The sequence below is a fragment of the Geotrypetes seraphini genome, chromosome 1 (genome assembly GCF_902459505.1).
Source record: "Geotrypetes seraphini chromosome 1, aGeoSer1.1, whole genome shotgun sequence".
Taxonomy (NCBI): domain Eukaryota; kingdom Metazoa; phylum Chordata; class Amphibia; order Gymnophiona; family Dermophiidae; genus Geotrypetes; species Geotrypetes seraphini.
Window position 1 is genome coordinate 177,090,431 of NC_047084.1, and position 24,107 is coordinate 177,114,537.

General features: G+C 42.1%; 1 protein-coding gene across 1 annotated transcript in view; it reads left to right on the plus strand.

The window, feature by feature from the left end:
- Positions 1-24,107, plus strand: part of ANXA10 (annexin A10) — a 166,647-nt gene that overhangs the window by 113,925 nt on the left and 28,615 nt on the right. The window contains exons 4-8 of the mRNA XM_033958721.1: positions 8,331-8,444; positions 12,863-12,953; positions 14,797-14,876; positions 18,916-18,969; positions 19,076-19,169. Coding sequence (XP_033814612.1) covers positions 8,331-8,444; positions 12,863-12,953; positions 14,797-14,876; positions 18,916-18,969; positions 19,076-19,169 — 433 coding nt within the window. The remainder of the gene's footprint in view (positions 1-8,330; positions 8,445-12,862; positions 12,954-14,796; positions 14,877-18,915; positions 18,970-19,075; positions 19,170-24,107) is intronic.

Sequence of the window (24,107 nt, forward strand, 5' to 3'; positions counted from 1 at the left end):
CTCACTCAAAAAAGATTGATATTTATTTATTTATTCATTCATTTATTTAGCCCATCCTCCCAAAAGAGCCCAGAACGAGTTACAGGAGTGCATACACAATAGAGTCAAGACAAATATGTACAAGACGTATCTGGAAGGCTAGTGGTACAATGACCGAGTTGTGATAACTAGAGAACATCTGAGATACATTAGGTAACTATAGGTACATGCTATAGTAGATACTAGCTGATGACTCGGCGTTGCACGGGTATTTAATTATAGCAATAACACTGTAAATGGATTCAAATAAAGATACTTTATAGTGGTGAATAAAATTATTGTTTTACAGCTTAATAAAAAGTACAATATTCAAATTATAATGTGAAATATTTGACAAAATGAATACAATACAACTAATGCAAAACGTGATTATAAACAACATTTTTAGTTTCACCTCCAGGAGCAAGAACATATAAATTGTTGGGTGAACCCACCCTTGAGCAAGCAACATAGAGTTGTGGGCCGAGAGACCCCCAGAACATATCACCCCAGGTAGTGAGGGATCTGCATACCAAGTTTCGTTCAAATCGGTCAAGTCGTTTTTGAATTACTGTGAGAATGGCAGCTTTTTACATTTTTTCCATTGACATGAATGGGTGAAATCTGATTTTCTGTTTGTAGCTCCGCCCACGTGTGCAGGGCCGCAAGACCCCCAGAACATATCACCCCAGGTAGTGAGGGATCTGTATACCAAGTTTCGTTCAAATCGGTCAAGCCGTTTGTGAATTACTGTGAGAATGGCAGCTTTTTACATTTTTTCCATTGACATGAATGGGTGAAATCTGATTTTCTGTTTGTAGCTCCGCCCACGTGTGCAGGTGGGCCGCGAGACCCCCCAGAACATATCACCCCAGGTAGTGAGGGATCTGCATACCAAGTTTCGTCCAAATTGGTCACAGTGAGAATGGCAGCTTTTTACATTTTTTCCATTGACATGAATGGGTGAAATCTGATGTTCTGTTTGTAGCTCCGCCCACGTGTGCAGGTGGGCCGCAAGACCCCCAGAACATATCACCCCAGGTAGTTGGAATTACTGTGAGAATGGCAGTTTTTTACATATTTTCCATTGACATGAATGGGTGAAATCTGATTTTCTGTTTGTAGCTCCGCCCATGTGTGCAGTTGGCCGCGAGACCCCCAGAACATATCACCCCAGGTAGTGAGGGATCAGCATACCAAGTTTAGTTCAAATCGGTCCCACAGCTTTTTACATTTTTCCCATTGACTTGAATGGGTGAAATCTGAAGTTATGTTTGTAGCTCCGCCCACGTGTGCAGTTGGGCCGCGAGACCCCCAGAACATATCATCCCGGGTAGTGAGGGATCCGCATACCAAGTTTCGTTCAAATTGGGCAAGCCGGTTTTGTGGAGGCAGTTTTTACATTTTTTCCATTGACATGAATGGGTGAAATCTGATTTTATGTTTGTAGCTCCGCCCACATGTGCAGGTGGGCCGTGAGACCCCCAGAACATATCACCCCAGGTAGTGAGGGATCCGCATACCAAGTTTCGTTCAAATCGGGCAAGCCGGTTTTGCGGAGGCAGTTTTTACATTTTTTCCATTGACCTGAATGGGTGAAATCTGATTTTCTGTTTGTAGCTCCGCCCAGGTGTGCAGGTTGGCCGCGATACCCCCAGAACATATCACCCCAGGTAGTGAGGGATCTGCATACCAAGTTTCGTTTAAATCGGGCAAGCCGTTTTTGCGTTGGCAGCTGTTTTACATTTTTTCCATTGACATGAATGGGTGAAATCTGATTTTATGTTTGTAGCTCCGCCCACATGTGCAGGTGGGCCGCGAGACCCCCAGAACATATCACCCCAGGTAGTGAGGAATCGGTATACCAAGTTTCGTTCAAATCGGGCAAGCCGTTTTTGCGTTGGCAGCTCTTTACATTTTTTCCATTGACATGAATGGGTGAAATCCGATTATGTAATGTAATGTAATGTAATTTATTTCTTATATACCGCTACATCCGTTAGGTTCTAAGCGGTTTGAAGAAAATATACATTAAGATTATAAATGAGAAGTAAGAAGGTACTTAAAAAATTCCCTTACTGTCCCGAAGGCTCACAATCTAACTAAAGTACCTGAAAATTAATAAAGAAGAGAAAATAAAGATGGTTGAAAAAAGAAAAATTCTATGTGAATTTATAGGATGGAAATTAAACTGACAGTGAAGAACTGTATGAAAAATACATATGGAATTCAGTTAGAGAGGGTAGGTTACAATCTATTTATGGTATTTGTTTAATTGGAAGGTGTTAAGGTGGGTAATTTGGGGGAAGGTTATCTGAAGGTAGGTGAATCTTCTGGAGGTAAAAGAGGAGGGGTTAAGATATTTGGATGAATTTTTTGAAAAGCAGGGTTTTGATTTCTTTTCTGAATGTTTTGAAGTTGTCTGATATTGTCATAAGATTGGAGATGGAATGGTTGATTTTTGCTGCTTGTGTTGCTAGAAGGTCGTCAAACATTTTCTTGCGTTGTGTGCCTTTGAGTGGGGGGAAGGCGAAAGGGTTCGATGTTCTTCTGTGTCTTGAGGTGGAGATTTGGTTTAAGCGGTTATTTAGATAGGAGGGGGAAGAGCCGTGTAATGCTTTGAATATCAGGCAGTAGAATTTGAATTGGATTCGTGCTTGTATGGGTAGCCAGTGAGAGTCTAAGAAGGCAGTTGTTATGTGATCATATTTTTTGAGTGAGTAGATCAATCTGAGGGCGGTGTTTTGTATGGTCTGGAGTTGTTTTATCATAGTGGCTGGACAAGGAAGATATAGGGAGTTGCAATAATCCAGCAGACCTAAGACTAGGGATTGGACGATTAGTCTAAATTGTGCTTGGTCAAAGAATTTTCTGATTTTACGGAGATTTCTCATGGTTAGAAAAGCTTTTTGGGTTGTTTTGTTGATCTGGGGCTGCATTGTGCAACATCTGTCTATCGTAACTCCTAGGAGTTTTAGTTCGGGTTGTATTGGGTATTTGGTATTTTTGATTTTCAGTTCAGTGATGGTAGGAGTTTGGGCTTTTTCGAGCAAAAGGAATTTTGTTTTTTCAGAATTATCTGTTTGTAGCTCCGCCCACGTGTGCAGGTGGGCCGCGAGACCCCCAGAACATATCATCCCGGGTAGTGAGGGATCTGCATACCAAGTTTCGTTCAAATTGGTCAAGCCGTTTTTGCGTGATCGCGGCACATACATACATACATCCGATTTTATATATATAGATAAACATCCAAGATACACCAAGATAAACTGGATAGAAAGCAGTAATTAAATCAGTGTATTTCACCCCTCCCTCCTTTTACTAAACCGCGATTGCGGTTATTAGCACAGGGAACCGCAATTACCACACTGAATGCTCTGAGCTGCTCCCTGCGTTAATAACCGCTATCGCATTTTAGTAAAAGAGGATGTTAGTGTTTCAGTGCAGAATATACTCTTTTAGTTGTGTCAACGCAAGGTCTTTTTTTTGCATTCTACATAACATATCTAAATTTTGTGTGACAAGTCTATGAACAGACAATTAACCTGGAATGCTGATTTCCAACACTGCACACAATCCACTTAACTCTGGTAAGAGATTTATTTATAGCATAAAAAAGTGCTAGACTGATCATTTCACCTGGAATTTCTTCTTCTATTTTGGGCATATGAGTTTGAGAAAGACATAGGAGAAGCCACTGCTTGCCCTGGATCAGTAGCAAGGAATGTTGCTACTCCTTGGGTTTTGGCCAGGTACTGGGGACCTGGATTGGCCACTGTAAGAATGGGCTACTGGGCTTGATGGACCATTGGTCTGACCCAGTAAGGCTATTCTTATGTTCTTAAGAGTTGCTGTACTGGGTTAGACTAATGGTCTACCCTGCCCAGTATCCTGCTTCCAACAGGTACCTGGGTAACATGTACCTGGGAAGAATTTTAAAAAATAACAAAATTGAACTTAGATCATATTCAAAAAGAGAAAAAACAGATGGCTACAAGCCAACAAATAGAAAGCAATTAACATTAAGGTTCAATTTTACTCAGGTCCACATTGATCCAAGATTTACTATCGGTGAGAAATAAAGACAATTCCTAAAAGAAACAAGAGCTTGAGACTGAAGCAAAATGTAATACTTAGTTCTTCTAACAAGCTTTCTGAACAAGTTTTGTATGCTTGATAAATAATTTGAAATTTACAAATAAATAATAATTTTTTTTAAAAACCCCAACAAGATTCTATGCTGCAACCAAGAGATAGGCAGAGGTTTTTGCCAAGTCTTACCTTAATAGCAATTTATGGACTTTTTCTTCAGGAATTTGTCCAAAGATTTTTTTAAACCCAATTTTTTTAAACTCAGGATTCCAGGCCCTTATTCCATGTATTATAAATTCATAATTACATTAAATTGTCTTTTTATTCTCAGTTATTTCTGGACCACTAACCATACAGTCCACCCAACACTGTCCTTAGTTTCTAGCTACTGGAGTTGCCATCGAAGCTCATGCTAGCCTATCCAAGCCATCTCTTTGTTTGCAAGATACAGACTGTAGAGTCTGCCCAGCACCATCCACATGATCCAAATCGAAGCCCTCCCCAGCCCATTCTAAACCAAGTCACCAAATATGGGACACAGAGCACACAAGTCTGTCCGGTACTGACCTTAGTTTATCAATTTATATCATTCATTTTCTAATTAGAGTACTCGGCCCTAATACAAATTCTAGACTAGATCAAAATTAGATAGTTGCTGGCACTGTCATCTCAAAGCTGGGACTATGGATCATTTATTATACTATTGTCCCTTGATACTTAAATTTTGGAGGTCCATATGGGATCGAGTGAACAACATATTGGAAAATCCAGTGGCATTAAAGTATGACATCATTTTATTTGGTACATTGATGAGAGCTAAAAGCCAAATATCTAATCGAAATAACAAACTTCTATTTATAATGACAGGGGTTGCTATATAGCTCATTTTAAGGATCGATTAAGTTACAATTTTTGGTGGGGATCTCTGTGTTACATTTTTAAAATGGAACGTTTCATGGCCATACAGCAAGGGCGTTACAGAAAGTTTATGGATGTTTGGGAGCCATTGGCTAAATTTTGTAAGGAAGAATAATTGATTTTATTTTATAGACTTGTAAACATACACATCCAGGGTGGGTTGGGGGGTGGAGGAAGGGAGTTGCATTGGAACTTGATTCAGGGTATATATGGATAGTTTCTTGTGGGTTTTATTTTATTTGAGTATTGGGTGGGAGGGTGGGGAAAATTTAATTGTATATTAATGTCTGAAAGTTTATTGTGCTTATCTTGTGATATTTTATGTACTGAATTACTTGTTGCACAATTGTAGTTTGAAAATCTAATAAAGATATATATATAAAAAAAAATTTTTTAAACTCTTGAAGGTATACTGGAGCTGGCCTCTGCAGATCATAATCAGCCACAGGATGGGCCCTGGCAGTTACACATACATATTTTAAAAGTTATTTTTAAAAACGAATGTGTGAAACATATATACACACACACACACAGAGGAACACTGGAAATCAATTCTGAAAAATTGAAACAAATCAAAACTTTCTTGGTCATGTACATCTCACCTCTATTTTTCTCTCTTCGGTCTTTTTTATTCTAGCCTCTCTGGCTGTGGCTGTCTCTGAGCCAGGTGCTTTCCTTTCTTTCTTGACTGCCCAATGCTGTTTTGAATTCAATAAAAAAAATATATGAACACCAAAAATGATCATTTCGAATTATTCATTCTCGCTTAGCATTTCTTTCTATGTACCTCCATTCTCCTTGCAAGGGGTAATTTTTAATTAGTCTTCATTTTTCCCATTAATCCTTTTTCCTGCAGACACGCTGTCAGCTGAGAAACGTCTTAATGAATTAATTTGTATTCCAAGTTTGATTTAGTAGTTGTCCCATAAAGCACATTCCATTTATATTACTGATTGTTTCTTCATCATAAATTCATGTTTTAATTTCAGTGGCTATTTTATTATCTTTTCTTTTTCTGTCATGTTGATTATACTGAAGACACCCTGTGGCTGATTTTCATAATCCTTTCTGGAGAGTGTGGGCTTTGCTCAGTAACTGTGGGGTTACTTACTGGCATGCACAGCTTATCGACTACTAGATCTTTTGGCAAGGGAGACAATTGTTATCAGCGTACGAACCGTACATTTGAGGATGTAATAGTGATAATAATTAAATTATGCATTTTAATAGTGCTGCTGGACATATGCAGAGTTAAACAGTGGTGATAACTATCAGGTACAAATGACTCTACCCAAAAAAGCTTACAATCTAAGTGGGTACTTAAGGCAATGAGAAATAATAGGGGCAATTCTTTACAGGTTGTCTGAAGTAGAGAGTTGCGTGGGGACAGAAATCCTACCCATCCCCGCCCGTCCCCACCAGGATCCTCTCCGTCCTCGCCAGGATCCTCTCCGTCCCACCCGTCCCCGTCAAGATCCTTTCCGCCCTACCCATCCCCGCAAGGAATTACCTCAATCCCCACCTGTCCCCATAAAAAGCAGCAATTTCTTCTGACAGGATCATCAATTCCACAGTTTCTTTTGTGTTTGCGCTGCTGTTTGCCTTGTGGAAGGTAATTAACTTATAAACCCCCTCTTTTATTAAGGCTGACGTGTCCATTATATTATATGGACGAACCCTGCTTTCAAAGCCTTCCATCCCCGTGGGAGTCCCGTTGGCGAGGAGGGTCCCCGTGGGAGTCCCATGGGCCAGAGGGGGGGTCCCCGTGGGAGTCCCGTGGGTTAGGGGGGGATTCCCATGGGACTCCCGCGGGATTCCCGTGATCCCCGTTCCCGTGCAGACCTCTAGTCTGAAGTTAAGTGCTGGGATAATGCACGCTAAGCGTGAATTCTAGAATGTTAATTTCAAGTGTAATTGCCATTATGGAAGATTAATGTAACTCCATAGTTTCACTCCTAACTTTAGGTGCAAGTACCAATGAGGGGCTGCTGAAAAGTTCTCAGCCCAACTAAGAAGAGAATGATGTGGAGCCATGAAACTTACAAGTTATTCCACACTTTTCTTAACACTTTTCATTTCAAAGATATGAAGGCTGACCTGGGTAATATAATACCCGACTCCAGAATAGAGCCAGAGTTCTCAATATAGCAGTACACTGCCATTGAGACACTAGACCAGGTTTTAGAGGGGGACACTTTATTTAAATAAGGATATACAATACCACAATATACTAGTGCCCTCTTTATAAGAACATAAGAATAACCTTACTGGGTCAGACCAATGGTCCATCAGGCCCAGTAGCCCGTCCTCTTATTAGAGTTAAGCTAGTCTTTCTTTTTTGCGCAATTCTAGTTCATCCATCATGCCGGTACTAAGTTTCTGGAACTTGACTGTGAACTTTCAGCCTTCTGGTATGCGCTATTCATGATTCTTTTCTTTCCAAAACTAAGCAGCTCGTAAATTCCTTGAGCCTGTTATCTGTTATCTCCTTTAGTTCTTTGTGTCCAATAACTCAGCACTTCCCACAGCTTGGGTCATTCACACCACATATGGTAGGTCACAACCTAGGTGGGAAGTAGACCATTGAGACACACTTTGGTGGGATAATGGATATTGCTGTGGCTGCTCAAAATCCTTGATAAGCACCAGCTACAGCTTCCACTTTCAACAGCTAATTTCACCATGCTTTCTCTCCCTAGGATTCATTTCCAGTTATAACTTAGCTGCTTACCAACTTAATTCTGTCAGCGTAGGGGCTGTTGGCCTCATTACACATCCTAGCAGATATTTTGGAGTTACTATAAGATTGCATAAACCCAGAGGTTCCATTCAATTTACTGTACTATGAGAAATTTTTGACATGACAAAAGGATCTCTGAACTGGGAGAGATATGACAGAACAAACAAGTGATAGATATAATTTGAGGGTAAAGGAAAAAGGTGATTAACAGTGCACCACCATGTGCCTTACAAAAAGTTGCAGGAGTTGCTGTTGCTCCTCAGATTGACCTCTGAATTCTGGAAGCTTTAAGTTAAGATTTGCACAATGCTCAGACTTATTCCATCAGCTTGATAACATTTCAGAAGATTAAAACATCCAAATTGCACTTGTATACTTTTTCTCTGCTACCATACTCTACATTTCCTCATTCCCTCGGGAAAGAAACCACTTCTCAGAGTGAGATCTTTCTCGTTATGTTTATTCATGCTGCAGTACAGAAGATTGTATGAACTATTAAACTTCCTGGGGCATTTTTGTTGATGTTGCTCTTTCATCATTGTTCCTTATTTCTTTTACAAAGGATATAATTGTGGATTTGAAAGAGAATTTATCAGATCATTTCAAAGACGTTATGGTGGGCCTGATGTATCCTCCACCAACCTACGATGCCCATGAACTCTGGCATGCTATGAAGGTACTTGCTTTTGGAATTACGAACCATCATTTTGTATATAATAATTTCACAAAATTACATTTATTCCAACCAACTGAAGTACATTAAATGGATTTCAGATGTGTTCTGTAATTCAGATTGATTGCACTCTTTCTGCTTGCAAAGATTGGACTAAATGATGGTACAATAATGTTCTTATCTTAAAAATGCAGAATACGCTGTACTTATCAACAAAACTAGGAAACCAAATAATAAAGAATTCATCATGCCACTGAATTAGAGGAATGGTACTTGTCTACACAACACCCTTTCAGTTCAAATTTCAGAGGTTGACCATGTATTTGTGATTTTGATAGCTTCAGTTCTATACTTGCTTCCAAAGTTGCCAGCTTGGTTCACAGATAGAACAAAAGCCTAGGCTTTCCCAACAGTAGGGAGTTGATTCATCTTCCCTTTGAAGTCCAGAGGAATCTCTGGAGTACCAACTGTCACAAAAGAGTCCATCTGGATGAACAAAATGTTGAGGCCAATTTTGAATTCCTGTGAGGTTTTTCTCTGAAAATCCTTCTTTCAACAGGATCCATAGCTATATAACTACATACAATTCCAGAGTTTCTATCAGTGAAGTAGCAAAGGTAGGAGATGGCCGCCTCCTGTGCCTTCTCTCTGCTCTCCTGCTCCTTCTGCCCCTTACACCACACTCAAGACCTCTCTTCCTCCCCCCCTCCCACCCCCCATATCTCTTTTTGCCAGCGTGAGCAACTCTTCTGGCCTGCTGCTCGCACCAGCATTGACTTTCCCTCTGATGCTACTTTCTTGCCCCGTGACCCGTAAGTGATTTCCGAAGGGAGCCAGGCCGGTGAGAGCAGCAGGCCAAAGAAGTTGCTCACGCTGGTGAAGATTTAAAGAGGCACAGGGGGGAAGGAGGGTGCAAGTGTAGCATAAGGGGTGGAGAGATGCTGGTGCCCCCATCAAGACAGTTTCCAGGGCGGTCTGCCCCCCCCCACCCCCCTTACTATGCCACAGGTTTCTATACAGATTGTCCAAATTTAGATGCCCAAAATTGGGTGTGGATCCTAGAACCACATGCAAAATTAATCAATTTCAATGATTTAATTTTTGGAGATAAGGCACTATGATTTGCACGCAGATCTGACTGTACGCTATTCTAGTACAATAAGCACCTAAATTGGATCATGTGCAACTCTAAATGGGGTGTGGCCATGGGAAGGACATAGGTTATTCATAGGTGTTCATAAAATGTAGGTGCAGTGTTTATAGAATAAGAACCACACCCAACTTTTGTGCCAGAATTTACAGCAGGTTTCAGCAGATCTAAGTCCTCGTTCCCACAGTTGGACGTGGAAATCCACATTAAGCACTATTCAATAGAGGGCATCCATCCCAGAGTGTCCTTATTGAACGACGCTGAGTGTGGATTTTTCCTAGCACCTAATTTTCAGCGTCATTTATAGAATCTGGCCCAAAGTTTGCAGGTGCAAACTATCAACCAAGAAACACACAAAGGGATTTTTTTTATTTTTTTTAAAGCCCCTATGAGTATTTTCTTGGAAGGCCTTGAACATCGAGGCCTGAGTCTCTTGGATTCCATGAGTATACAATGATTAATCTGGCAAAAATTTTCCCTAAGACCTAAAGGACACGATCTTTTATTTATAAAGATACACACCTACTAACAGTGCCTGATGGTTAGTACAACAGAATCAGATCCAGGGGAACTGGGTTGAAATCCCACAACAGTTCCCTGTGATCTTAAACAAACCACCTAACCCTCCATTGTCCCAGGTACAAAACTTAGATTATGAGCCCACTAGGTACAGAGAAAATACCTGCATATAATATGTAAACTACTTTGGTTATACCACAGAAAGGCAGTACATCAAATGCATTACCCCTTCCCATTACATCACTTTAGTACTTAGGTAGGGTTACCAGACGTCTGGGAAAACCAAGACATGCCCTCTTTTTAGAGGACTGTTCATGTTCCTTGACAGACTTTCCAAAACCTGGCAGTTTGTCTGGGTTTTGGAAAGCGCCAAGCTCCGGCCCCGTCTGGAGGGCCTTCAACAAGCATGCACAGATGATGCTACATGCATCCATGTATGCTGGAGAGCCTCCAGACGTGGCCTGCAGGTCATGAAAAAAAAAAAAAAAAGACGAGGCTTTTTGGGGGCAGGGCTATGCGTCAGGGTTTGTCCGTCGTTAAATATGGTAACCCAAGCCCTGGGCAAATTGTATGCACTGAAGTGAGGAGTTAACGGGGTGCATCTATTTTCCAGAACTGCAAGTTGAGAGTTTTTAAATTATCAGTGCTGTGTGCTGTGTACTGGTGTAGAAGGGCACCCTAGCATTCAGAGCTACAGTTGGAGTAAGAGCTCATGCACCTGGGTTTCCATTGGAACCACAGACTATGTGAAAACAGGCAGGCACATCTGGAAAAGGCTAGGGACTCAGGAGAGGAGTTCCAGCAGTTTACAGAAGCCTAAGAAAACCCGTAACAAAGCCAAGTCAGTTCCTGGACTTCCTGGAAGGTGGTCCTAGCTTTGTGACCTCACTCCAGAAGAGATTTAAGGACTGGATCTGGGCAGGAGATTTGTCTTTTGGTCAGAGCTCATCAGTGCAGCCTGATTGAGAAGAGTTTGGGGCTGTGAGTCATATCCCATCAACTGACCCCTTGAATTAAAAAGATTATCACATCATACTTTTCAGAGTGTAGGATGAGTTTGTAAATAGCTGGATGTGTCATTACCATTGCCATTATGTTTCATATTGCAACATATGGCTGCGAGACATGGACACTCATGAAAGCAGAGAGAATCCCATGGACAGCTAGGATCACCAACAAAGATGTTCTTGATCAATATAAACCTAGAGTTGTCCCTGGAAGGCAAGATTGCCAGACACTGACCTATTTCGGACATGTGATGGGGTGAATTCACTAGAAAAGGAGATGCTACTTGCATAGGCGTCGGAACAGGGGGGCCACTAATTGAAATATGTCCATTTTGAGAATTTATATCTGCTGTCTATATTTTGCACTGCTCAGGAAGAAATTAATTTATTTCAATTTCTCTGGTGTTATAATGCATGTACAGTCTGGCATCTTAGGGTTTCATTTGTGTATATTAGTACTTTTAGTATGTGGTCCTGTATTTGCAAAGGGGTTATCTGTGTTCTGCATGTGTGACCAAGGCAGGTGTTCTGGTAGGAATGAATGTTGAGAAGCATACAGTATGCTTTGTGTAGTTTAATTTTGTGGTTAACCATTATGTTTTGTTAATAAGATTATAGTGTGTGTATTTATGAAAAATGAATTTTAAAATGATATTACAATTAATACTATTATTATTATGGGGGTGGGGTCAGGGATGGAGCTTGGGCGGGGTATGGGTGGAGCTTTTGGTCTCCCCAATAAAAAAGTGTTCTGCTGCTTATGGCTACTCGGAATGGTCAGTGGTAAAAGGAAGCAGGTGAGACTAAAGGCCCGTTGACTGGATACCATCAAGAATGACATGGGAATGAACATCAAGCAATTAGAAAACAGGGAAGCAAGGCAAGGACTGGCTTACAGAGTATGCAAGGGTTGGACGCGACTGAATGGATAGTAGTATCCTTAAAGAAACTGTATACTATTCAAGGAAAGTGCCTCTGCTTATTTTCCAAAAAGTTGGAGTGTTTTGGACTTTGCATCCTGATGTTGTCTGCATTATTCAAAGAGAGAATGTGAAAATCTGGTGCATGCTTCCTGTGGGATCCCATTCTATGAGTGGGTCCCAGCTCTGGTCCTATCAAATCAAATTAACTTTGTGCGTCCCTTCCCAGCATCCGGGTATGCAAGGAGTTACAACAACTACTACTACTACCACTACTACTTATCATTTCTATAGCGCTGCTAGACGGATGTATGTGGCACAGTACATTAAACATGTAAGAGACAATCCCCGCTCAATAGAGCTTGCAATCTAATTAAAACAGACAAACAGGACACATAGGGGTTAGGGAATTTCTCACCGAGGGAAATGATAACACAGACATGGGTATTTTACAAGTAGCCCAGGGTTTCTTAACCCAGTCTTGGAACATACCTAGCCAGTTGGGTTTTCTGGATACCTACAATGAGATAGATTTGTATAGAATGGAGGTAGTTCATGAAAATTGATCTCATTGTAGATATCCTGAAAATCTTACTGGCTCAGTGTCCAGAGGACTAAGTTGAGAACCCTTGCTTTAGACACAGGTTAATTAAGAGCATTTTGGTACCCTGCTACACATACAGTATACACTCGCCATGTGATCATTCCAAATCAGCCATTGTTGCATAGGGATGAGTCTAACAAAGCGTTAACTGTATTCTGTCCTATTCTCATCAATTGATTGAATATTTCTGCAAATGTAATTATTTCTTTTTGTATTTGCAGGGAGCAGGAACAGAAGAAAACTGTCTGATTGATATTTTAGCCTCAAGAACCAATGGAGAAATTTTTCAAATGAAAGAAGCCTACTTAATGCGTAATTTCTATTTATTTTTGTTGCATTATACAGAAGTTCATGCATAATGTGTCATTGCTCTCAGGTGCTGCAGCACCAGTATAACACCAAGAGGCCTATTTATGAAACCGTAGATAGGTTTGTATGATTTTTATCAAAATTAACATGCAGTAACTGTGTTAACTGTTGCCATACGGTTAATGCATGATTAAGAACTTTTTTTCATTTTAACGCCATTGCAGATGGCTACATCTATTGAGACGGTGTTATCTACACTGAATTATCTGCCACATTAACAGGTGAAATGCAATTCTATAAATGAGCATGGTAGCTGCCATAGTATGATTGCAAGGGGGCATACACATAGGCAGAGCATGGGAGAGGCAGGGTATGTGGGTCTAAAACAATTTATCGCAGCTAGTTCATCGCAGCCGTTTCAGTGTGATGAACTGGCCATGATGAATCCAATTCAGCATATGGGGACAATGCCCACACACCCATCCAAAATTATACCACAATGTCCCCAACAACACCCCCAGAATTAGCAGCAGGCCACAGAGCAGCAAACCTCAGGGCGAGGGGGTAAACCAGGAGGTGGTGAGCAGCAGGCCACAGGGTGAGGCCTGGAAGCATGCATGGCTAGGGTTACCAGATTTTACTTTAGTACAACCCAGATCCCTATTCCCTCCCCCAGGCCCACCCAGTTCCACCCATCCCTACCCCGTTACACCCCAATCCCGCCCTAGCCCCACCCCTGTCCTGCCCCCCCACTACCTACTCTCATCAGGCAGGAGGGCATCTGCGCATGCGCAGATGCGATGACATCACATGCATGTGCACGTGACATCATCATGTAGCATCCACGCATGCATGGATGCCCCCCTGCCTGATGCGATTTCGAGGAAATCCAGATGTCTGGTAACCCTAGCGGGGAGAATGGGCCCTGTGCCAGAGTTTGCTCTTCAGCTGCATTACTGATAAGGGAGAAGCTGCCGCCAGAGGTGCTCTTCATAACAAGTGGTCAGAGGTAGCTGGCAGGGAGGCCCGGCCAGAGCTTTCAGCTGCTCGTCTCAGAAGCCCAGCCTCCCTGTAATGGGACAATTCATTGTGGCCGTTTTATTGCAGCTGCGATGAAACGACCCGCATTGAATCATCCCGTTCCAGAGCAGATCTTTCAACATACATGTTTAACTTATAAAATGCTATAAGTTATGCGCTTTGCCTGGCACACTTAGGCTCACCTAAGTGTTTGCCCAAGCCAGTGACCTGGCATAAATGGCCCTGACTAAATTTGAGTTTACTCTAGTATTCTATAATGACATTTTGGCATACAGATTTCATTATAGAATTGACACTCAGCATCTTGTATCGATGAGCCTTCCTGGAGGCACCAATTTCTAGATTTGCCCTCTTGGTGTGCCGTAACTACCTCTGATTCTCTGGGGAGTAAGTTATGGCAAAATTTTTGAACCCTGATCATTTCTGTTCCTCAAACTCAGCAAAGGTTTTTCTAATTGGAAATAGGTCAAGACTCTTGTTTAAGTCATACTGTACTGGATATCATTTAATACTTGTTTTCAGATGACTCACACCGAGTTCAGAGTTAATTGTTTTTTGGAGATGGCTGTGCCTTTTTAAATAATAGCAAACTAACACTTGGATGATAGTATGGCTGGCCAGAGTTAACCTACAATAGATAACAAAAGATTAGCAACACCATTATGGGCCTGTGAAAAGATTTTAAAAGGCACAATGAATAACTATGCATTGAAGGGATTTTATAGTCATTTGATATTAAACCTTTATGAGACCATTAAAATGAAATATATGCGCATATAAAAGACCCTTTTTTTCAATTGTGCAGAATACAACAGTGATCTTCAACAGGACATCTGTGCCGAGACCTCTGGTCACTTCAGAGATACATTGATGAATCTGGCCCAGGTACTGTATTTTTTCTGTTTTTAATGAAATTCTGAGAAGATTGACAATGTTTATCTATTGATCAACAAACGATCCTTCAGTATCATCATTGGAAATTGAACAAAACAAGAACTAGCACTTTTTCAGTAGCTGCCCTTATGAGCCAAATTCTATAAATGGCGTCCTGATTGTAGGTGGCCATCTGCTCCTAACCAATCAAAAGGGACGCACTCTTTAAAAAAAAAAAAACCTTCCAAGGTAGGCTGTCTACATTGGAAGTACCTCCGGGAACCTAGGGAGGTGTGCAAGCCCGCCTAAGCTCGCCAAAAGCTAGCTGTGGGTATAGCTTGGCCCAGAAGTAGCCTTAGACGGACCTAGGTGGCCGAACGTGCCTCCCTAGGCCCGCGGAAGATGTGTAATATGTAAGCAGACGCAGCCGCTAAGCTTATCGTGGGAAGGAATCTCCCTGCTGTGATAAGTTTAGCAGCTGTGACTACGGCCGCCTGTCCCTGGCAAGAGGGATGCCCAGTCCCTGCTGCCAGAACACCCCACCCACTCCCATACATCGCCAGCAGGAGGGATGCCCAGTCCCTGTTGCTGGAACACCCCCCATACACCACCAGCAGGAAGGATGCACATGGGAGTGGCCTAAGGTATCTGGCCAATCAAAATCTTAAGCCACTCCCAGTGCATCCCAGAATGCACTACAAATTGGTTCTAAGATTCCGGTTAGCCCAGGTGCCTAAGGCCCCTCCTATGGGTGGGGCCTTAAGTGCCTTGGCCAATCAAGGCCTAAGGCCCCTCCCCGGTGCATCCCATGATGCACCAGGAAGGGGCAGGTCTGCCATTATTGAGAAGGCAGGCTAGCCAGCTGGAGACAGGAAGGATGCCTTAGGCCAGCCTGCGATTTAAGGTAGGGAGTTTCCAGGGGGACTGGGGTGGTCTGAAGGGGTTGGTTGGGGGTTCGGGGGATGGGCTACAGGGGTCTGGTGGGAGAATGCATGCTATGTCGGGAGGGTGGGGGGTTCCAGCAGGAGGGACTGGGCATCCCTCCTACCGGCGATGTTTGGTAGGGGTGGGAGTGTTCCAGCAGGAGGGATTGAGCATCCCTCCTGCCGGAGATGTTCGGGGGGGTGTTCCGGTAGGAGGTATTGGGCATCCTTCCTGCTAGTAGTCTTCGTGGATGGGTGGGAATGGGTTGTTGCTAAACTTATTGTGGCAGGGAGATCTTTTGCCGCGATAAACTCAGCATCAACCCGATTCTCTAACCAGCGCCTGTCACATGGATATCAGTTAGAGAATCGGGCTCTTAGGTGGGCTTAGGCGTGATTCTCTATAGGTCGCCCATGTGCGATTCTCAAAAGCCGCTTAGGCGGCTTCTGAGACTGGGCATCCTATAGAGTCTGGGCCTATGAGCGGAACAAACTTCCTGTGGACTTGACAAACTTAGCCATGTTTAAGAAACCACTTTGACAGTATTTGCTGTACAAGGCCTTTGCTCAGGTTTGACTGATGTTCTGTTTGTAGAAACTGTTGGATTGTTGTAAGGAAGCACATTGGTGTATTTGTCTAATTGTATATTAGAAATGCTTTATTGCTATATATTTTATTATGTATGTTAATTGTTCTCTGATCTGGATATGGGTGGACTACAAATAATAAACTACTGTATAACTGACCATAACTATTCATTTTTAGCCCATAGCTATGAACTACAATAACTGTTATTTTGGAATTCTATCCATGCATGGGTATCGGAATGGGGGTGGCCACAGGGGCCATGGCTCCCCCAAAAATTGGCAGTCAGAGGTCAGAAGAGTTATGGCTCTCCCAACTCCCCCACCCATTTCCTCCATGGCTGTTTTCATTTTAAATCTTTTGGCAACCGTCGGCTGCAACGAGTAAGCCTGCTGCTGCCGTCAGCGTGCCCGGGAAGTCTTCATTCTACAGCTGGCCAAAGATTTAAAACGACAGTGGCCAGGGAGGAGATAGGTGGGGCAGCCGGGAGCCAGAGAAAGAGGTCAAGGGTGGACCTTTCTCCCCCCCAAACAAAAAGCGTTCCACTGCCTATGTATCCATGCTTGGATGTGATCATTGAAAACACAGATTTTCTATAATATAACATACAAGGGGGTGCTGAAAAGTTCTCAGTCCAAACAAGAAGACAATGACGTGGTTATGGTTCAATGACATGAAAGAATGTCAAAACACAGAATTTCGTTTCTGCAAATTGGTACTTCAAGAAATAACACTCTTTTCAGCTACAGTGCCAAAGAATGCTGAGAATTTAGGAAGTTGGTTGGGCTGAGAACTTTTCAGCACCCCTTTTACTAAGCCGCGGTAAGCAATAATCTGTGTTTACCACAACTTAAAATGCCTTGCCACAGGGCACGCTCAGACGTCTCGTGTAATTTTGACATCGGCACATGCTTCCCACATGATAAAACATGGATTCTATTTTTTAAGTGACGGGGGAAGCAGAGTAGGTGTGTTAAACACTAATCGATTAATGCAGCTACGTACTTTGCTACACACTGATTCTCCCCCCCCCCAATCTCCACAGATTCCCCCACTTCAATTTCCCAAACCCAATTAACCCACCATATCCCCCCTTTCTGATCCCCCCCCACTCTACTCTCCACCCCCCAATTCAGATGTTCCCCTACCTCAGTTCTGATGCCTCCCCCATATCTCCACAGTTCGAATATGGACGTTTTTGGCAGAGAACATCCAAAATGGATAGACATTATGCAAAATGAAACATCCAACTTATTAACGGCAAAAAACAGGGATAGGGACATCAACTGTCTGGCATCATTTTGAGGAAAAATAGCCACACAGATATCCAGGCCGAGCAAAGGGGCAGCCTAATAGTTAGTGCAGTGGACTTTAAATTAAAGAATTATGATTGAAATCCCACTTTAACTCTTTTATTTTGTAATTGTGAGCCTTTCAGATACAAAAAAATACCTACTCTACCTGAATATACAGCACTTCAGTAGCCTTCAGGCTTTCAGGTGACTTTTATGCACAGGATGGGCCTACTGGCGCCTAAAATATCAGCACTAGTTAGAGAATCCGGGCCTTAGTATGCACTAACTGGCAACTTACTGCACAACACTAACATGTAGTGCAGTGGTTAGATCAACAACCTCATCACCCTGAGGTTGTGAGTTCAAAACCCTGCGCTGCTCCCTGTGACCCGGGGCAAGTCAAGTATATATGATAGATTGTGAGCCCACCGGGACAGATAGGGAAAATGCTTGAAGTACCTGTAAAAGATATGTAAACCACTGAGAACTCTGTAAGATTCAGTGGTATATCAAATTTGAACAAACATAAACATTATATTAATAATAACTTTATTCTTGTATACCGCCATACCCAGAAGAGTTCTAGGCAGTTCACATCAATTAAACAGAGTTACAAGTGGTTCACATCAATTAAAACAGAGTAACAAGCAGTTCAAGACCAAATTGATCAGAGTTGCCAGGGGGGAAGGGGGGAGAGGTAGTGAGGGGGGGGGGGTTTATTTAGTTAGGAAGGGGCATTAAGGATCCTGGTCTTGGAAGAGGTGGGTTTTGAGCATTTTTCTAAAGCCGAGGTAGTTGGGGGCCTTGAGGGCCATTTGGGTTAGCCATGGGTTTAGCTTGGCAGCTTGGAAGGCGATGGTTAATCCTTTTTGGGTACATTAAGTGCACTTTGGGGCTTAACACCTTTAGTTAAAGGTCCCTAAGTTTTCTGAAAATCTGAAAGAAAGATAACTGGATAGCTTAATTTTAACTGAATATGTTTATGTTTATTAAAAACTTTATATACCGCATAATGGCCTAAAAGGATCCAAGCAGTTTACAATGTATAATTCGCGTTCATCAAGAAAAGAACTCCATTTAAAAATAGAAAAGGAAAGATTAAGAACAAAAGTAAAACAATTTTTTTTTTCTTCATAAAATATTATAACAAGCAACATCCCATTATTACTTTGATTTCCTGTTGCATCTTCTTGGAAGAACAAAATGTACAGAACAAATACATTCTGTTCCTTTATGTTTTTTGACAGGGAAGCAGGCAGGAAGGATATGCAGATCCAGCTATGGCTGGTCAAGACGCAATGGTAAGTATGAAAAGCTGTCATGTTTAGAAACTAGTAAACAAACATATTTCAAATCCTCCTTAAGGTGGTTTGGGACTGATTATCCTTGTCAACCTTGCTTACCTAGGTCCTGTGGGAAGCGTGTCAGCAGAAAACTGGAGAACATAAAAACATGCTACAGATGATTCTGTGTAGCAAGAGCTATCAGCAGCTGTGGATGGGTAATTAATGACTACACACTGTGAACATCACCTTATTTCAATGTACAGTACATTTACGTGTATTTCTATACTAAAAAAAGGGCATTTTTTTGAAGGAGACAATCATGCAGGGCATAGAATAACAATAAGGTAAGAAATTACAAGGAAGACTCAAGAATTCTCAATAATCACAAGATCTGCACATTTTGGGGTCCTTTGACTAAGCTACAATAAGCACTAACGCGTGCTCACTGCAGGTTAAACAGGTACTATGATGGAACATGCTAATTCACCATCTGCATACTAAATGCAGCAACATAAGGCAGAATGAGATATCTGATTCTTTTTTAAAAATTAACTGTTTAGCTACTATATTTTTTGCTCCATAAAACACACCTGACCATAAGATGCACCTAAATGAAGAGGAGGAAAATCCAAGAAAAAAAAATTCTGAACCAAATGATGTACCCTGCCACTAGACCTGCTCTGGGCCACAGGGCACAGGGCAGGTCTATTGGCAGTCAGACAGGCATCCCCCCCCCAAGACAGGCAATCAGGCCCTGGCCTCTCCCTCCTCCTTCCCTATTTTTAATTCAGCAGGGCAGGCATGCCCCAACCTCTCCCTCCCCCCCACCCACCCCCAATACCTAGTTTTAATTTGGCAGGGCAGGCCCCAGCCTCCCCCAGTACTTTTTTTAAAATAATGGTGCCCTCCCTCACTGGATGTGGCTGCCTCTGAGTCTTCTTCTCTTGCAGCAGAGTGGCGCACAAGGCTGCTTGCCTGGTCCCGCGCCGCTTCCCGTGAGAACTGTCAGTTCTTGTGGGAAATGGCACGGGACCAGGCAGGCAGCCTTGTGTGCCACTCTGCCACAAGAGAAGAGGACTCAGAGGCAGCCGTTTCCAGTGAGGGAGGGTGCCAGAATTAAAATAAGATAACGGGGGAGTTGGGTATTCACTCCATAAGACGCACCCTTATTTCCACCCACTTTTCTGAGCGAAAAATATGATAATCATAATGCCTATACAGTACTGCTCTTTTTATGGATATCTTATTATAGCCATCTAATCCTAATTAGATGCTTAATTGTTTCAAAATTACTAAAGTGTCTGGCCATTTGGATGTGTCTCTCTATTTAAGACTTCAAAGAGGAATAATTTTCACTAAGCAATTTAGTTCCAAGAAATGTATATACTTTTGAAATATTTTATACCTTTGAGTAGTTTTTCTGAAAATTTGCTAAAGTTTAAAACATTTTAGACTGAAGTCTATATACTGCACCTAAAAAAACCAGTACCTCAATAAAAAAAAACATCTAAGCACTATTCTACAGTAAAAACTGTGCCTAGTTTTTAGAATAGCACTTATTCCCAGGAGCTGTGCCTAATTTTAGGTATGATCAGTAGAAATCCCCATCCCCATCCCATCCCCCATGGTGCAAAACCTGAAGCCTAAAGTTAGGTGCGGATGCCCCTTATTCTATAATTATGTGTGTAACTTTGAGGAACGCTCCCAACCTGCCCATGACCCCCTATTTCCATGCCCCCTTTTTGGCACAACACATAAATTTTACACATGGATTCCATGTCTAAATTTATGCACATAAATTTTAATTTAAAACAATTAATACTAATAATTGCTTGTTAAGAAGTCAATTATTAATAATTATTCAATTAAGTTGCACACGCAAATTGGGCATGTCCCAAATTTGCACATGTAACTTAAAGTGTCATTTATAGAATTTGTTTTTTTTTTCCTGTTCATAAGTTTTATATATATACAGTATATATGAGGTGTAATCAAAAAAAATACAGTGAATGCTGCTGCCAAGCACCATCCAATGGAAAGGCGGGAATCTTCAATACGGGAAATAGTGCATCAAATCTCAGTAACAGTGTGTGACAAATTTCAACTTGTTTGATGTAGTCAGTCGGTTGTAAGCTACTGTTGAGAGAAGGTGTGTTTTAAAGTGTGCTGTAAATCATGGATCACGAACAACATGACATTTTGTTTCAAACTGCAAAACAGTGCTAAAGAAACATACAAAAAGTTAAAATTAGTTTATGGTGATGCTGCAGTGACCATTAAGACGGTTTACAAGTGGTTTGAGCAATTTCATAATGGTTGTGAATCGGTTGAAGACGAGGAGAGATCGGGACGTCCGTCAACATAAAAACCCCAAGAGAATGTTGAAAGAGTAAGCGAAATGATTCGATCAAACAGCCGATTGACTATTAGGGAAATTTCTGAGGATCTGAGCGTCCCTTATGGTTCTGTTCAAAACATTTTAATAATAGACTTGAACATGAGGCGAGTGAGTGCGACCCGAGAAATGGGCAAATGGTTTCATCCTCCATCATGACAACACTCTATGTCACTCATCACTTCTGGTATGGCAATTTATGTCAAATAAAAACATTATGGTATGTCCACATCTGCCTTATTCACAGGATCTGGCACTGCGCGACTTCTGTCTCTTCCCCAAAGTCAAAATGACCATGAAAGGTAAAGATTTTGAATCGATTCAGGACATTGAGGCAGCCATGACAGCGCAACTAAAGACAGTCATGAAAGAGGACTTCCAGAACTGCTTCAAAATGTGGCAAGAACAACAGGATAAGTGTGTTTAAAGCGAGGGGGAGTATTTTGAGGGGGATTTTTTTTTAATTAAATATTCACCCTGTTTTTTATATCACTCCTCGTATATATAAATTCTACTTATATATACAGTTTAATAAATTTTACTCCCCTCAGTGCAATTTCGGTTCCTGAAATACCAATTTTGTACTGTTGCTACAATACAGCTGCTGCCTAGTGAAGCAGCATGCATAATTTTGCTGGTTTAAAAATAAATATTCCTGAGGGGAGTGAGGTGGAAAGGTCAGAGTAGAGAAATAAAATGGTACATTTACGTGGAATTTTTAGAATTATGCACACTATTTAACGCCCCCACCCCCAATTGCCTGCACAAATACCAGAGGCAAAATACAGTATGTCGTAGCTAAGTAATTTGCATGCAGAAACTATCTGAATAGGCTTTCTTTGAAAAATAATTTGAAACTCTTCAGGGCAAAAGTCCCCTTACACTTAAAGCCAAAGCCAAAATTTAAAGCACATTGAGCATCTCAACATAAGTTCCTAACTTAGTGCAGGAACTCAGATTAGGTTTATATAGTCAACTGATCTATGGCATCTTGAATTCTTGTTGAATACAGTAGACACCTTACATGAGGGGCATAGTCATCAATGTGGACTACCATTAAGATATGTTTTTGGGAAAAAAGACAATCTTGTCAGTGTGGACCACTGAGGCGACTCCTTCCTTTTGGACCTGGAGAAATAAACTTCATACACTTTTGCTTTTGGAACGGAGAGGAGCTACTGCCAGCTATAAGCGTTAAACAACAATTCCTCCAGATCTGGGATCCCTACATTCAGTTCTTGGCCCCTAGGGCACGCATTGAGGTCCTAAATTCACTATCCTAATACTGAGGTTGCGTGGGTGGGTGGGTGGGGTCGACGGGGGCGCATGAAGGTTTTTTCTTCTGCTCTATCTGGGATGGGGTTTGCTTGTCTTCCCGCTTTTTGGGGCTGCGGGACCAGTAACCCGGGATGACGGGACAAAAGCGCGTGAGACATCAGCTTGCCGACATTGAAGCACCGACAATTCGACGCAAGACACCAGTGCGCCATGGAAAAACTTACTTTTAACGAGCTCTGACGGGGGGTGTGGGGGAGAACCCCCCCACTTTACTTCATACTCATCGCGCTGCCATTGAAGGAGGTGGGGGGGGGGGGTGCAACCACCCACATTATAGAGAAAACTGAATTTTTTCCTAAAAAATCAGAAAAAGTTCAGTTTACTCTATAATGGAGGGTTCCAACCCCCCCCACCCAACGGCAGCACGAAGAGTATGAAGTAAACCCACACCCCACGTCGGAGCTCTTTAAAAGTAAGTTTTCCTGCGGCGCACTGGTGACTTGCGCCGAATTGTCGGCACTCCAGTGTCAGCACGCTGATGTCTCACGTGCGAATGACTATGAACCGTAACCCAGAGGACTAGCAGAGTCCGAAGTTCTCCGAGCTTAATGCTGAAAGAATGTTTTGGAATGGGCTTCGAGGGGTTGGAGGTGGGGGGAATTTAGTAAGGGTCATTGAGATATTGGTTTTCCTCTTTTCATATTGGATTGGCAATTGCAGTGCATCACTGTGTTTTTCTGATTTGGGGCGCTTCAGCTTTACCCCTTGTGGGCTGTGGTCCTCTCTCTGGATGTTATTTAGTCTATTATTTAGCACTGCAGATGCTCCCTGTTCTGGGTGGAGGTGGAGGGCGGGGTGGGGGGCTTCTGCTATTTATCCTGGGTTATTGTTCCAGTTTGTATGAGACTTGATCCTGTTTGGGACTCTGCCCTCTGTATAAGTTTGAAAATCAATAAAAATTGTTATACATTAAGTCATGTTATTTTACCACTAACCTTTGCTATTTTAGCACAGGTCCAATTTTATGCAATAAGACCTATTTAGTAAGAACTGGGGTTAACAGTACAATAACACATTTTAACAGTAGCCCATGTTGATAACTTCCCCTGAGGCTCCTAAGTTAGGTCACCTAAAGCCTCTTCTTTTTATTAATGTTGTAACTCGCTTAGTAAATCTAAATAAGCGATTTATCAAATTAGAAATAAAACTTGAAACTTGAAACTTCTAAGTTATGGTGCCTAAGTTAAGTGCCCAGCAGTGGCTTTGCAAGGGTAAGAGGTGACCAGGGCGGTGGCGCCTCTCCCCCACCCGATCCTTCCCTGCCCCCTCCTGCTACGCACACATGCCCCTTCCCTTCACCCATATCTCTTTAATGCTCCCTACCTGCTGCTTGCTCCAGCGTCAGCTCTTCCTCTGACATCACTTCCTAGGTGCAGGTCCAGGAAGTGATATCAGAGGAAGAGCCGAGGCAGGCACAAGC